The sequence below is a fragment of the Pristiophorus japonicus genome, chromosome 11 (assembly GCF_044704955.1).
Source record: "Pristiophorus japonicus isolate sPriJap1 chromosome 11, sPriJap1.hap1, whole genome shotgun sequence".
NCBI lineage: Eukaryota > Metazoa > Chordata > Chondrichthyes > Pristiophoridae > Pristiophorus > Pristiophorus japonicus.
In genome coordinates, this window is record NC_091987.1 from 67,148,976 (window position 1) to 67,163,161 (window position 14,186).

Sequence of the window (14,186 nt, forward strand, 5' to 3'; positions counted from 1 at the left end):
TGTGAAACTTCTTGACCCCAAAAATTAATGCCAAAGCTTCCCTTTCAATTTGTGCATAATTACTCTCACTGGCACAGAGTGCGTGAAGCAAAAGCAATTGGTCTCTCCTCCCTACTACGTGATACATGAGAGATCACTGCCCCAACTCCATACGGAGAGACATCACGCTAGCTTAATCTCCTTAGATATGTCAGTGAACTAACATGGTGCTCTCTACCAATTCGTTTTTACACTCCTTGAATGCTGTATCGCATTCTTTTGACCACTTCCAATGGACCTGTTTTTTTCAAAAGTTAATTCAGTGGATGTAATACTGTAGCCACATTTGGTAGGAACTTACCATAATAGTTCAAAAGACCCAAGAATGAACGAAGTTCAGTGACATTCCTGGGAGTGGGTGCATTTCTAATTGCACCCAATTTTTACATGGTTGGATGTAAACCATCTTTGTCTACTCTGTATCCTAAGTACTCCACTGAGTTTTTAAATAACTCACACTTACGAGCAGACACTCGTACTGTGCTTCTCTAGCTGTTTGAGGACTTCATTTAACATGTTATTATGAATTTGCCTATTTGGTGCTGAAATTAGTATGTCATCCAAATATACTACCCCTTCAATACCTTGCAAAATCTGGTTCATCACCCCTTGGAATATGGCAGGGGCGGAAGACACTCCAAACGGTAGCCTAGTAAATTGATATAGGCCTAGATGAGTATTTATAGTCAAACATGACTTGGACTCCCCATCTAGTTCAAGCTGTAAGTAGACACTCGTAAGATTCAGTTTTGAGAAGATCTGACCGCCCGTCAGTGTTGTGAACAAATCTTCTATATTCGGCAATGTATTGGGGACATTACCCTCTAGAACCTGGTTTACGGTTACTTTATAATCACCACACAATCTTACCTTACCATCGGACTTAGGTACAACAACAATGGGTGTAGCCCAATTACATCGATCTATCTTACAAATAATGTTCTGTCTCTAGTCTTTTGAGTTCTTGCTCAACTTTCTCAAGTGCATCTGGTACGGATCGTGGCTTGTAGTAAACCGATCTAGCGTCCTTCTGTACCCTGACACTCGCCTTGAAGCCTTGGATCGGACTGACTGTTTCGCAGAACACCTTCGGATACTTCTTGATAACCTCATCCGTTAATGAAGATCTCGCTTCCACACAGAAAATCTCACTTCAATCCAGCTTCAGTGAGCTCAACCAATTTCTTCCTAGTAAGGCAGACTTGTCGCCTTTCACTACCATTAGAGGCAAATTCTGAAATTGATCTTTATATTTTACCGGTACGGTGATACGACCTACCACAGGAATTTTCTCTCCCGAGTAGCCTCGCAGCTCTATTTTGGATTTCTCCAGTTGGAAATCACGCAATTTGTCGCGGTACAGTGACTCCGGTACTACACTCACGGATGCACCCTTGTCAATTTCCATTGGTATCTTGAATCCCGCAACATCTATGTGGATTTTGATGCTTTCCGAATCGCTGTCTGTTAACCTTGTGCTCCTGATGACAAGTAACTCTAACATCTCCTCGTCCTGTTTTGTTCTTCCATGCTATGTAGTCTCTTGGGATTTCTACTCATAGCTTTGAACGCTTGACTCATAGCTTTAAAAGCTGGTTCACCCTTCAGTCGGCATGCTTTCACAAGAAGCCCAGCCTTTCTGCAGAAGAAACACTCTGCCTTCACGTATGGACAACTTTGAGCAATTTGTTGTCCCAGGCACCTATAGCACGACTTCTACGCTCTGTTAGAATTTCCAGTTTCTGAAACTTTGGGCCCCCACAGTCTTTTACTTTGAACCTGCAGGTGATTTACTGACAACCGTAATCATTATTTAATTTTCAGGAATATTGTTCGGCCATGCCCATCGACCTCGCTGTCTGACAAGCAATCTCAAAAGTCAAGTCATCCGTCGTCAATAACTTCCTTCTGATCGCATCATTTTTCACCCCACAAACAAAACGATCCCTTAATGCTCAGTTTTGAAAGTTTCCAAAATTACAGTGCATCAATAACTTTTTTAATGCTACGATGTAATCACTGATACCTTCATCAGCCTTTTGATTCCGAATCCCGATACGATAGCTTTCAGCAATTTCTAACAGTTTGGGGTTATCGTGCTGCTCCAGCTTCGTTAAAATCTCTAAGTGTTGTGTCCTTTGGCTCGTCAGGCACAAGCAGATTTACAGGGTTTCGTACAATGCCGGACCCGCCTCCGATAAGACGACCGCTTTCTTACGTTCCAACACTGCCCGGTTCTGGACTGCATTGTCTGGAACTTTGATTGTTATTTGCAGTGAAATACATTTCTAGCCGATCCACATACACTTTAAAACGTTCCCGGTCGTATCTATATTCCCCCAAATGTCCGATTACACCTGCCATTTTAATCTCTAGCTGTTCACACCGTTTGCTGTATTTTACCTCGAATTTTTGCAGCTTTTTCCAAAGACAGAAACTTTCAAAGTCTGTCGGCTGGCTGAATCCTTCAACAAAATTTAAGCTTTAAATCATCCGAAAAATCCCATCTCATCGCCAAATGTGATATATTCACAGAGCACAAGCACACACTGCTTCCTAACATGGCAGGCAGCTTTCTCGAAGGCTTCCGGAATCTGCCTGGTTCTGTTTATTATTAAATCTGCAGTTGCAGTACACAATACGTCCACATCCAGTGTGGAGCTAGAAACATTACAAGCTTACAGACATTACAGCCTCAACTCCACTTCCCCACCCACTCTCCATAACCCTCGACTCCCCTGTAGCCCAAAAATGGGTCTATCGCCACCTTAAAATATATTCAATGACCCAGCCTCCACAGCTCTCTGGGGTAGAGAATTCCAAAGATTCATGACCCTCAGAAGAAATTCCTCCTCATCCCATTTTAAATGGGCGACCCCTTATTCTGAAACTATGCCCCCCCAGTTCTAGACTCCCCGACAAGGGGAAACATCCTTCCTGCATCTACCCTGTTAAGCCCTCTCAGAATCTTATACGTTTCAATAAGATCAGCTCTAATTCTTCTAAACTCCAATGAGCATTGGCCCAACCTGCTCTACTTTCCTTCATAAGACAACCCCTTCATCTCAGGAATCAGCCAGTGATCTTTTTCAAAAGCCAAGTTGTGTGAGACATGTAAATACCCTCTGGTCCATCGAGCTTGTCCCACACAATTGAGATACCTTGTGTATCACAATATATACTCCACCCCACCCAAAACCTAATAACCGCTTCTCTGTCAAGGTGGTTACAATAGGGAACCCCTAATGATCACTTCTAGCGAATTACCTACAACTGACGTCAAGCTAATGGGCCTATAAATTGATATGTACATTGAAGTACACCTTAAAACTCTTCAGACAGCAGTCTGATATCTCAAAAAATGAAGTATTAGAAAGATGGCTCAGATTTGGCCTGAATGCATGGAAGTCTGAAGGTAGTTTAGTAAATTCAATTGCAGGAGACTGTTAGAAATGGCTAACAATGGAGAGGAAATAAGTTAACATTTATTGAAGGGAGTATCATTTTTACACCCTCTGAAGAGGTAGATGGTGTAAAGCTACACAATAAGGCTGGATAAACATACACCACAACATTGGATCAGGTGCATTTCAATGTCTGTTGATTTCATGATTATATAAAGGTCCAAGAATTTCAGAAGTGAGTGTCATAGAATTGTTACAGCACGGAAGGCCATTTGGCTCATCGAGCCTGTGCCAGCTTGCTGCAAGAACATCCCAGCTAATCCCACTCCCCCACTCATTCCCCACAGCCCTGTCATTTGTTTTCTTTCAGGTACTTATCCAACTCCCTTTTGAAAGCAGTGATTGAGTCTGCCTCCACTATCCTATCGGGCAGTGCATTCCACATCATAACCACCCACTCACTGTGTAAGAAGTTTTTTCTTATGTCGCCTTTGGTTCTTTTGCCAATCAGCTTAAATCTTGTCCTCTGGTTCTTGACCCTTCTGCCAATGGGAACAGTTTCTTTTGATTTACTCTGTCCAGACCCCTCATGATTTTGAACACCTCTAGTCCCTCATCCCTGGAATGTGTCAATGAACATCTGAGGGTCCAAAAGCTGCAGTCAATGCAGCTTTTGACATTCCTGTATGTTATTCATGAGAGCACATAGACCAACAATAAATATAGCATTCCGTGCATTCCTGATATGGTCAAATTTTTGCATTCTTCACAACACAGCATCTTGAGGGTCACACTTAAAGCCCAGCAATGTGCCAAACCAATGCCCATGGAAAATCAAGTGTGTGCCGGCTACAGCCTATGTTTTGCAATCAGAAATAGGTTCTATTGCCAGTTGAAATCACTTCCTGATGCAGCAGAACATGCAATAACTTTTCATTGAAGCAATACTGTTCAGTCTAAGATGCATAAAATACCCAACAGGTCTATTTCAGTCAAGATTGGTAATTAGTGCTGGAAAAAAAATCAATGCAAGGCAAATCCCTTAAATGGTTTTAATACCTAATGCAGAGGGTGACTATGAAGTGATTGTGTAATTAAGTAAAATATAAAAACATAGTACACAGAGACTGACATAATCCAATTTATTTAAATTATACTTGTAAAAAGTTTATATAAAACCACTGACTTCTTCAGTTTTGTTTCTTACAAAACAGTCCATCTCTACTCACCACTATTAGCACTTTAGTAATTGTTTAATAGTTAAGGCAGACAAACAAACTGATGAAATGTATTAGTATTTGTTCTTCTAATAATAGGTTTCCTGCTCCACCCAACCTAGTAACAAAAGAAGAAGAAAAGTTAGGCAATGTATTTTCAAAGTGTAAAGGACAAGCCATACAAAACTCTGAAGCAATCTAGGGTCTCGACTGTCATTTTTGTTTTGATAGAGGTTTATTGTCCTTGCTATCCAGTTTTCTCCCTTCCTCTCCTAAAGAGAGTAACCTAGTATGGTGATCCTAAAAGGCACTAGATGTCCCCCAGTGCTCCACCCATGTGGCTGTTTTTCATGCCTAAGCCGAGACAGTGATATCGGCAGGCTATTAGACGGTGGAGGAGTTTCACAGCTGAGCTGATAATGTCTTCACCCAACATCCACGCATGTCCAAGCAGGCTTCGCTGGACAGCAATTGGGACCGGCACCTTAGCCGATATCCTGGCCCCTCTGCCAATAAACCTGGCCCAAGGAAGCAATGAGACAATCAGGTCAAGATCAGCTTGTTCAGCACAGAACAGAACATTTGATTTGTATAACCCATACCACAATGTGGGGAATGCAATTTCCCACTATGGCCAGCAGGAACTTAAACCCAAAAAACACAAGAGTAAAAGTAATCAAACTACTGAGCATCATTCCATCATCACAGCAAGATGTGGGCATCGCTGGCAAGGCCAGCATTTATTGTCCATCCCTAATTACCCTCGAGAAGGCGGTGGTGAGCTGCCTTCTTGAACCTCTTCAGTCCTGTGTGGTAAAAGTTCTCCCTCAGTGCTGTGAGGGAGTTCCAAGATTTTGACCCAGCGACAATGAAGGAATGGCAATAGATTTCCAAGTCAGGATGGTGTGCAACTTGCATGTGATGTCTCCATGCACCTGCTGCTCTTGTCCTTGTAGGTGGCAGAGGTTGCGAGTTTGGGAGTTGCTGCCAAAGAAGCTTTGGCAAGTTGCTGCAGTGTACCTTGTAGATGGTACACACTGCAGACACGGAGCGCCAGTGGTGGATGTGGTGCCAATCAAGCGGCTGTTTTGTCCTGCATGGTGTCATGGTGTGGAGCTTCGAGTGTTGTTGGAGCGGCACTCATCCAGGCAAGAGAGTATTCCATCACACTCCTGACTTATGCCTTGTAGATGGTGGAAAGGCTTTGCGGGGTCACTTGCCGCAAAATGCCCAGCCTCTGACCTGCTCTTGTAGCCACAGTATTTATACGGTTGGTCCGATTAAGTTGGTCCGATGGTAATTTCAGATGTCACGGGACGTGGCTAGACTCTCTCTTGTTGAGATGGTCATTGCCTGACACTTGAGGTGTGCATGTTACTTGCCACTTAGCAGCCCATGCCTGAATGTTGTCCAGGTCTTGCTGCATGCAGGCATGGGCTGTTTCGTTATGATTCTGAATGCTCAAGACAAATATAACACCCAAACACATCAAAGCCTAGGCCAGTCAGGGATATTACCCTTTAAAATGACAGATTGCACGTGAACCTGGAGTAGATTATTTGGATTCAAATCTACATAAACCACTTTCAGAGACAATGTTACAACCAGTATTAGATTACCTCCAGGGCTCCTACGGATGATGAACCTTCGCATTTCATCATAAAGAAATATGATAAGACTGTATGGAAAGGCACAGAGCCACCAAGTAGGTCTGAAAGGAAGAAAATGAACTGGATTAAAGACCGAACAAGAAAGATGTCAACCAAAAATGGAAAATCCACAGCACAGAAAATCTGAGCGCTAAAAAGGGGCTTGTTATTTGGAACTAAAAACAACCACTACCGTCGGAACCAAAGACAGGAAAACGAGAACTACTTACTTGAGTGGGTACATCCTGAGCGCTACATCAGTTCCAGGGCAGTATGAAAGGAAAGCAGCAAGTGCTGTCTCTTCAAACAAACCAAAGATGAGAATTTTGTTCCTGTGAAACAAGAAAACTTGTTATTGAGAAGACATAGAACTGCAAATCAACAAGAAAGCACACATCACCCAATATACTTCTATGATTCCCACTCCTGAAAACAGCAACTCATACTGGGGCCGTTTCACTGGTGCTGGCAGCTTCTAGTAACAAGCCCACCTGACAATTACCCATTTATGAGCCTAGGTAGCATCAGGCTATTCAATCACGGTGGCACTACACACAACTTTGATGATATCGTCACACAATGTTCACTTTCCCAGGAAGGGGGGAGGGGGGGGTAATAAAACCAATTGAAAGCGACCAGTTGCAGAAAATCTGGCTGATTACAACTCTCCCTATTCCAAAGTGCAGAAGCCAATTATAATATAGCAACATGTGTCAGATAACAGCACAGGCCACAGATTGAAATTATGACCAGTTTTCCACACCATACCACAGCACTTTCACCTACAAAATAATTGGGTCACTTTATTTGACATTTTAGCAAGTTTATACTTTCATCCATATCAGATTGTACCCAGTAACAGTCTCACTTGTATCCCATTAGCATCCCATCACCCAAGGGCATAGGGATTGAAATGGAAAGAGAAGATTTACTTCTGAAATTCTTTAGTCAAAGATCCCAACTGTGATTATCACATATTATGTAATTGATTGGTGCAACTTCCCCGCTCCCAAACATATTGGTGAAATATTTACTTCATTCCCTGTTGGAAGATGGAATTCCTTCTGGTCTTACAGATAATTAAGTCAGCCCACTGCACTACCACAATGCTGACAAAGAATGCAGTGTGACATGTGAACTCCACAATTTTCCGCTGTTGATAAGTCTGAAAAAGGACAGAAACATTGAATTAGGGGTGCAGGATAAGTTGGTTTAACTTTTAAATGTGATCAGTGAGGGAACTCAAACTTGGTATGTTTAAAAAAAAGTGCGATAAGATCTTAAAGGAAGTATTACTTTCGTAATGAGTAATACTATAAGTGAACTCCTACCCAGCAATGAAAATTTCCACTCATCAGAAAAACAGAATGCAACTTTCCAGCTCTTACAAGTCAAGACTGCAGTTCGACCTATTCGTTCACGGGAAGTGGGCGCCGCTGGCAAGGCCATCCCTACTTGCCCTTGAGAAGATGGGTGAACCGCTTTCTTGAACCACTACAGCCGTGGTGATGCTTGTTTGTAGCAGTTTGGTACAACTCAACGAGGGCTGTTAAGAGTCAACCATATTGCTGTGGGTCTGGAGTCACTTATAGGCCACACTAGGTAAGGAAGACAGATTTCGTTCCCTAAAGGACATTTACATCTGTAATTACATGTTTCCTTTGTCTTGGACCTCTCTCTCTCTGAATGAACTTATTGTAGCTCCTCCTTTCACTTTCATTCATAAACCTTCTTTAAATAACAGTGAAACCTTGATTATTCACTGTAGTAGAGGGACCCTCCCGCTAACCAGTTAAATTTTAGTTTCTGAGGAGCAAACATGTAGGCAAATTGCTGTGAAGTCTAAAAACCAATAGTAGGAGATTTTAACTATCCAAATATTGATTGGGACAAATTTAGTGTGAAGGGTATAGAGGGTGCGAAATTCTTGAAATGCATTCAGGAGAACTTTTTTAATCAGTATGTAGCAAGCCCAACACAAGAGGGGGCAGTCTTGGATTTAGTTTTGGGAATGAAGCTGGGCAGGTTGAAGGGGTATTAGTGGGGGAGTGCTTGCGTGCCAGTGACCATAATTCTGTCAGATTCAAGTTGGTTATGAATAAGGACAAGAATAGGCCTGGAATAAAAGTTCCAAATTAGGGAAAAGCTAATTTTGCGAAGTTAAGGAGTGATTTGGCTATAGTGGACTGGAAACAGCTACGTGTGGGTATATCAGTGTCGGTTCAGTGGGAGGCATTCAAGGAGGAGATCCAGGAGGCTCTGGCCAAACATGTGCCCTTAAAAGAAAAAGGCTGGGAAAAATAATTCCGGGGCCCCACCTAGATTTCTAGGGACTTACAGGGGAGGATTAAGAAAAAAATGGACGCTTATGTCATATAGCAATGGCTAAATACTTTATAATCTTGAGGAATATAGAAAGTTAAGAGGCAAAATTAAAAGTATATTAGGAATGCTAAGAGAGCACGAGAAATTCTTGGCCAGGAAAATTAAGGAAAACCCTAAGATGTTTTATAAATATATTAAGAGTAAGAGGGTAACTAAAGAAAGGGTAGGGCCTATTAGAGATCATGAGGGTAATCTTTGTGTGGAGGCGGAAGATGATGGTAGGGTTCTTAATGAATACTTTGCATCTGTTTTCACAAAGGAAAGGGGTAATGCAGATACTGCTATCGAGGAGGAGTGTGATATTCTGGATGAAATAAAAATAGAGAGAGGAAATATTAAGGGGTTTAGCAGCTTTGAAAGTAGGTAAGTCCCCAGGCCCAGATGAAATGCACCCCAGCTTGTTGAGCGAAGTAAAAGAGGAAATAGCAGCGGCCTTGACCATCATTTTCCAATCCTCTTTGGATCTGGGCATGGTGCCGGGGGATTGGAGGACTGCTAATGTAGTACCCTTGTTTAAGAAGGGAAAAAGGGATAGGCCGAGTAATGACAGGCCTGTCAGCCTAACCTCAGTGGTGGGAAAATTATTGGAAAAAAATCCTGAAAGACAGAATAAATCTGCATTTGGAAAGGCAAGGATTAATTAGGGACAGTCAGCACGGATTTGTTAAGGGAAGATCATATTTGACTAACCGGATTGATTTTTTTCAGGAGGTAACTAAGAGGATCGATGAGAGTAGTGCATACGATAGTATATATAGCCTTTTGCACGGCTTTTGATAAGGTCCCACATGGGAGACTGGTCATGAAGGTTAAAGCCCATGGGATACAGGACAAAGTGGCAAGTTGGATCCAAAATTGGCTTGGAGGTAGGAAGCAAAGGGCAATGATTGATGGATGTTTTTGTGACTGGAAGGATGTTTCCAGTGGGGTTCCGCAGGGCTCAATACTGGGTCCCTTGCTTTCTGTGATATATATCAACGATTTAGATTTGAATATAGGGAGTATGATTAAGAAGTTTGCAGATGACACTAAACTTGGCTGTGTGGTTGATAATAAAGAGGAAAGTCATGGGTTGCAGGAGGATATCAATCTATTGGTCAGGTGGGCAGAGCAGTGGCAAATGGAATTTAATTCAGAGAAATGTGAGGTAATGCACTTTGGGAGGGCTAATAAGGAAAGGGACACACATTAAGCAGTAGGCCACTTAATAGTGTAGATGAACAAAGGGACCTTGGAGTGCTTGTCCACAGATCCCTGAAAATAGCAGGCCAGGTGGATAAGGTGGTTAAGAAGGCATACGGAATGATTGCCTTTATTGGGCGAGGCACAGAATATAAGAGCAGGAAGGTTATGCTTAAATTGTCTAATACTTTGGTTAGGCCACAGCAGGAGTACTGCGTGCAGTTCTGTCCCCATATTATAGGAAGGACGTGATTGCACTAGAGAGGGTGCAAAGGAGATTTACTAGGATGCTGCCTGGAATGGAGAATCTTAGTTTTGAGAACAGATTGGATAGACTGGGTTTGTTCTCAATGGAACAGAGGAGGTTGAGAGGAGACCTCATCAAGGTGTACAAAATATTGAGGGACCTGGACATAGTGGATAGGACGGGTCTATTCCATTGGCGGAGGGGTCTATTACGAGGGGGCATCATTTTAAAGTGGTTGGTGGAAAGTTTAGAGGAGATTTGAGGCGGCACTTCTTTACGTAGAGGGTTGTGGGGATCTGGAACTCGCTGCCTGGAAGAGTGGTGGATGCAGAAACCCTCACCACTTTTAAGAGATGGTTGGATGGGCACTTAAAGTGGAGTAACCTGCAGGGTTACAGACCTAGAGCTGGTAATTGGGATTAGACTAGATGACCTTTTGTTGGACAGCGCAGATATAATGGTAAGTACTGCAGGGAATAGAATATGGCCAGCGTGATCTCCTGGACTAGTGTCGATCGCCTGGATGGGTCGGAGGGGAATTTTCCCAAATTTTTTTCTCCCTAAATTGGCCTGGGTTTTTAAATCTGGTTTTTGCCTCTCCCAGGAGGCTCCGGTTGCTCTTTGCCTTTCCATCATTGTTCATGGGTTTATATGTAACCTTTAGGACTGCTGACCAAGGACCGCATGGCTCTTTGTCGGCCGCGCGGACACGATGGGCTGAAATGGCTCCTTCTGCGCTGTTAATTTCTAGGTTTCTACGATTATTATGCAATCATGTGCCCAGTGACCCAAATTCTTCCATCTTAGAAAATCATTAAAAATGTAATTACTGGCAGCCCCATTCCTACTCGTCTTGTAAATCCAAGGCACAATAGGAGAACTGCACCGAAAGTGAACTTTACCAGGACATCGAAATAACCACTCATACTGAAGGATCAAGATCAAGAGTCTGTTTCAAATTAATTAAAAGTATTTGATTGTATTTTTTTGTAAATTAGGCTCAAACCGCACAAAAGCTTATGTAGATAAACCAGATTCCACTGTAAAAGGGGGAATACCGTTCCTTTTAATAAGTTGCTCTAGTTGATGCTTTAAAATGTTTGTTGGAAAGTTTGAATTCTCTGCCAAGTGCTGAACTATTGTAACCATTATTGATGGATTATGTGTCCCCCAAAGTCTAAATCAACTACGTTACAGGAAACCAGACCTTGGTTCTCACCAATACATAGCATTAAGGAGGCTTATACGCACCCATTGTTGGCCATAGCTGTCTTCTACGTCATTTATCCACCGGTCATCCCAAAACACACGCTTTCCAATTAGATCCATTGGGAGGAATCCATTCTCAGCTAAGATCACAAAATATGCGAAAAAACCACCCAAGGCCTGGATCATTCCTGTAAAAAAGCAATTACATTTGTGTTTCAATTCTTGCTGCTACTCAAAAAAATTGCAACAATGCATCTTCTTAAATGCTTAAAAAAAACTGATAATGAAAACTAAGAAAGGAGTACAGGTTGAACCTCCCCTTATCCGGAACCCTCGGGACCTGGCCTGTTTTGGTAAGAGATTTTTCCGGACGAGGGGTGGTCATGTTAAATTGGATGGTACAGGTACTGAGCAAGGGGATATTGGGGCTGGCTGGCTTAGGGCTGGGAGTGCGGCAGAGAGATCATGGGGGGGGGGGGGGTCCAGTGGATTGCGGGAGTCGGCGAGGAAGGACTTCAATTTGTTCATGTCAGAGTTGTGCGCATGCGCCACCCAATGGCCGGGAATGGTTCTGGGCGAGGGGCGGTTCCGGATAAGGGAGTTCTGGGTAAGGGAGGTTCAACCTGTAGTAGCAAAAGACACTATTACAGCAGTTGAAAGAAAGGATATCAACAAGGGTGAGCAGGCACTAAGGGTAGAATTAACAAACAGCAAAGGATTCAAGACTCAGGCAAGTTGTCTACAGACCACCTGTCAGTAGTGTTATAGTGCAGGATGCATAAATACAGAAATCAGAGCTGCAGCAAAAGCAAATTGGTTATAATGGGAGATTTTAATTTTCACATGGGCGAAGCAGAACACAAGTCGTAAAGGCAACACATTTCTAGTGTATTTGGGATAGTTTTCTGCAACAATGTTTTAGTACCAAGGGAACAAGCCATACTAGATTTAGTGATATGTAACGAACCAGAATTTGTTAACAATCTGACAGTAAGGGAACATCTTGCAAGCATGATCAAATTTAATGTTAAGTTTGAGGGAGAGGAGTCACATACCAAGTTAAGATCAACTTCGAAGGGCTGAGACATAAACTGACCACAGCTCAACTGTCATAGTAAAGTGAGGAATTGTGGGAGGTATTCAAAAGGAGTATTTGTTACAATACATACTCCTATGAAGGCAAAAGCTCCACTTGAGTAGATAGGCAAATTATGGTCAACAAATGAGGTAAGATATGTATAAAACTAAAAGAAGCTTACACAAATCAAAGTAGTGTGAAAATCCAGCAGATAGATAAAAAGCAACAATGCAAGTATTAGGAACTGCAAAAAGGACTATGAAACAAACTTGCAAAGGATATAAAGACTAACAGACAAAGTTTAATAAATATAGAGCTAGAGCAATTAAGAAAAGAGAAAGACTTAGACTTGTATAGTGCATATTTCACAACCTCAGGATGGCCCAAAGCACTTTACAGCCAATTTGCACACAGCAAGCTCCCACAAACAGCAATGTGATAATGACCAGGTAATCTGTTTTAGGCGCTGATTGAGAGATAAATATTGGCCAAGGCAGCGGGTATATCTCCCTTGCTCTTGTTCAAAATAGTGCCATGGGATCTTTTACTTCAACCTGAGAGAGCAGACAGGGGCCTCGGTTTAACATCTCACCCAAAAGACGGCATCTCCCACAGTGCAGCACTCCCTCAGTAGTACACTATGAGCATCAGCCTAGAGTTTGTTCTCAAGTCTCAAGGGACTCGAACCCACAACCTTCTGACCCACGAGTGGTTACAGATCTGTAGTGGCTGACTAAGGGAAATATGGGTCCAGTAAAGACAGACGGAAGTAATACTGTCGTTGACGATAAGGAAAAACAGCAGCTTGTTAAACGAGTACCTTGTATCTGTCTTCATGGTAGAGGAAGAGGACAAAATACCAGCGGTACAAGGAAAAATAAAAAGAGAGAGAGAAACTTAACAGAGACAAATCTTCAGAACCTGATGGCTTCTGCCCCAGTGTATTAAAGGTAGGTGAAGACATTTTAGAGGGGTTAGTCATTATCTTCCAAAGCTCTCTTGAATTGGGAATTGTGCCATTGAATTGGAAAATTGAAAATGTCCCTCCAATGTTCAAGAAGGGTAGGAGAGAGAAACCAGTTAACTACAAACCGGTCAGTCCAATGTCAGTTACAGGGAAGTTATGGTCATTAGGGACAATGACTGAACTGATCAGAGAGAGTCAGCATTAAGTTAAGAGGCACAATATGTAGTGCAGATAGGAGCATGAAGTTACAAATGAACAGACAAATTAAGTAAGTGGGCAAAATTGTCTCACATGTGAGGAAGTGTGAGGTCATCCACTTTGGATCCAAGAAAGACAAATCAGAATATATTCTAAATGGTGAGAAACTAGCAACTGTGGAGGAAGAGTTTTGGGTGTCCATCTACACAAATTAAAAGCTAGTAGACAGGCATAAAAAAAAATCAAAAGAATGTTAGACTTTACCTCAATGGGACTGGAATACAAAGGGAAGGACGTTCTTCAGTTGTATAGAGCCTTGGTCAGACCCCATCTGGAATATCACACCTCAGGAAGGATATATTGGCCTTTGATAGGGTGCAGCTCAGAGTCACCAGAATAATACCAGCGCTTAGAGGGATAAATTATAAGGACAGGTTGCATAAACTTGACTTGATTTCCCTTGAGTAGAGAAGATTGAAGCTGATCTATTCAGCATTTAAAACAATAAAATGTTTCAAAAAGGTAGATATGGATAAACTACTACCTCTGGTGGGGGAATCCAGAACAAGAGTACATAATCTTAAAATTAGAGCCAGGCCATTCAGGAATGA

The 14,186-nt window shown here is 42.3% G+C and overlaps 1 protein-coding gene across 1 annotated transcript in view; it reads right to left on the reverse strand.

Moving 5' to 3' along the window:
* Nucleotides 1-4,571: 4,571 nt before the first annotated feature.
* Nucleotides 4,572-14,186, reverse strand: part of LOC139276060 (sodium/potassium-transporting ATPase subunit alpha) — a 68,027-nt gene continuing 58,412 nt past the window's right edge. Inside the window, exons 19-23 of the mRNA XM_070893482.1 lie at nucleotides 11,375-11,520; nucleotides 7,344-7,474; nucleotides 6,540-6,641; nucleotides 6,280-6,371; nucleotides 4,572-4,778 (exon numbers count right to left, since the gene is read on the reverse strand). Coding sequence (XP_070749583.1) covers nucleotides 4,750-4,778; nucleotides 6,280-6,371; nucleotides 6,540-6,641; nucleotides 7,344-7,474; nucleotides 11,375-11,520 — 500 coding nt within the window. The 3' untranslated portion in view covers nucleotides 4,572-4,749. The remainder of the gene's footprint in view (nucleotides 4,779-6,279; nucleotides 6,372-6,539; nucleotides 6,642-7,343; nucleotides 7,475-11,374; nucleotides 11,521-14,186) is intronic.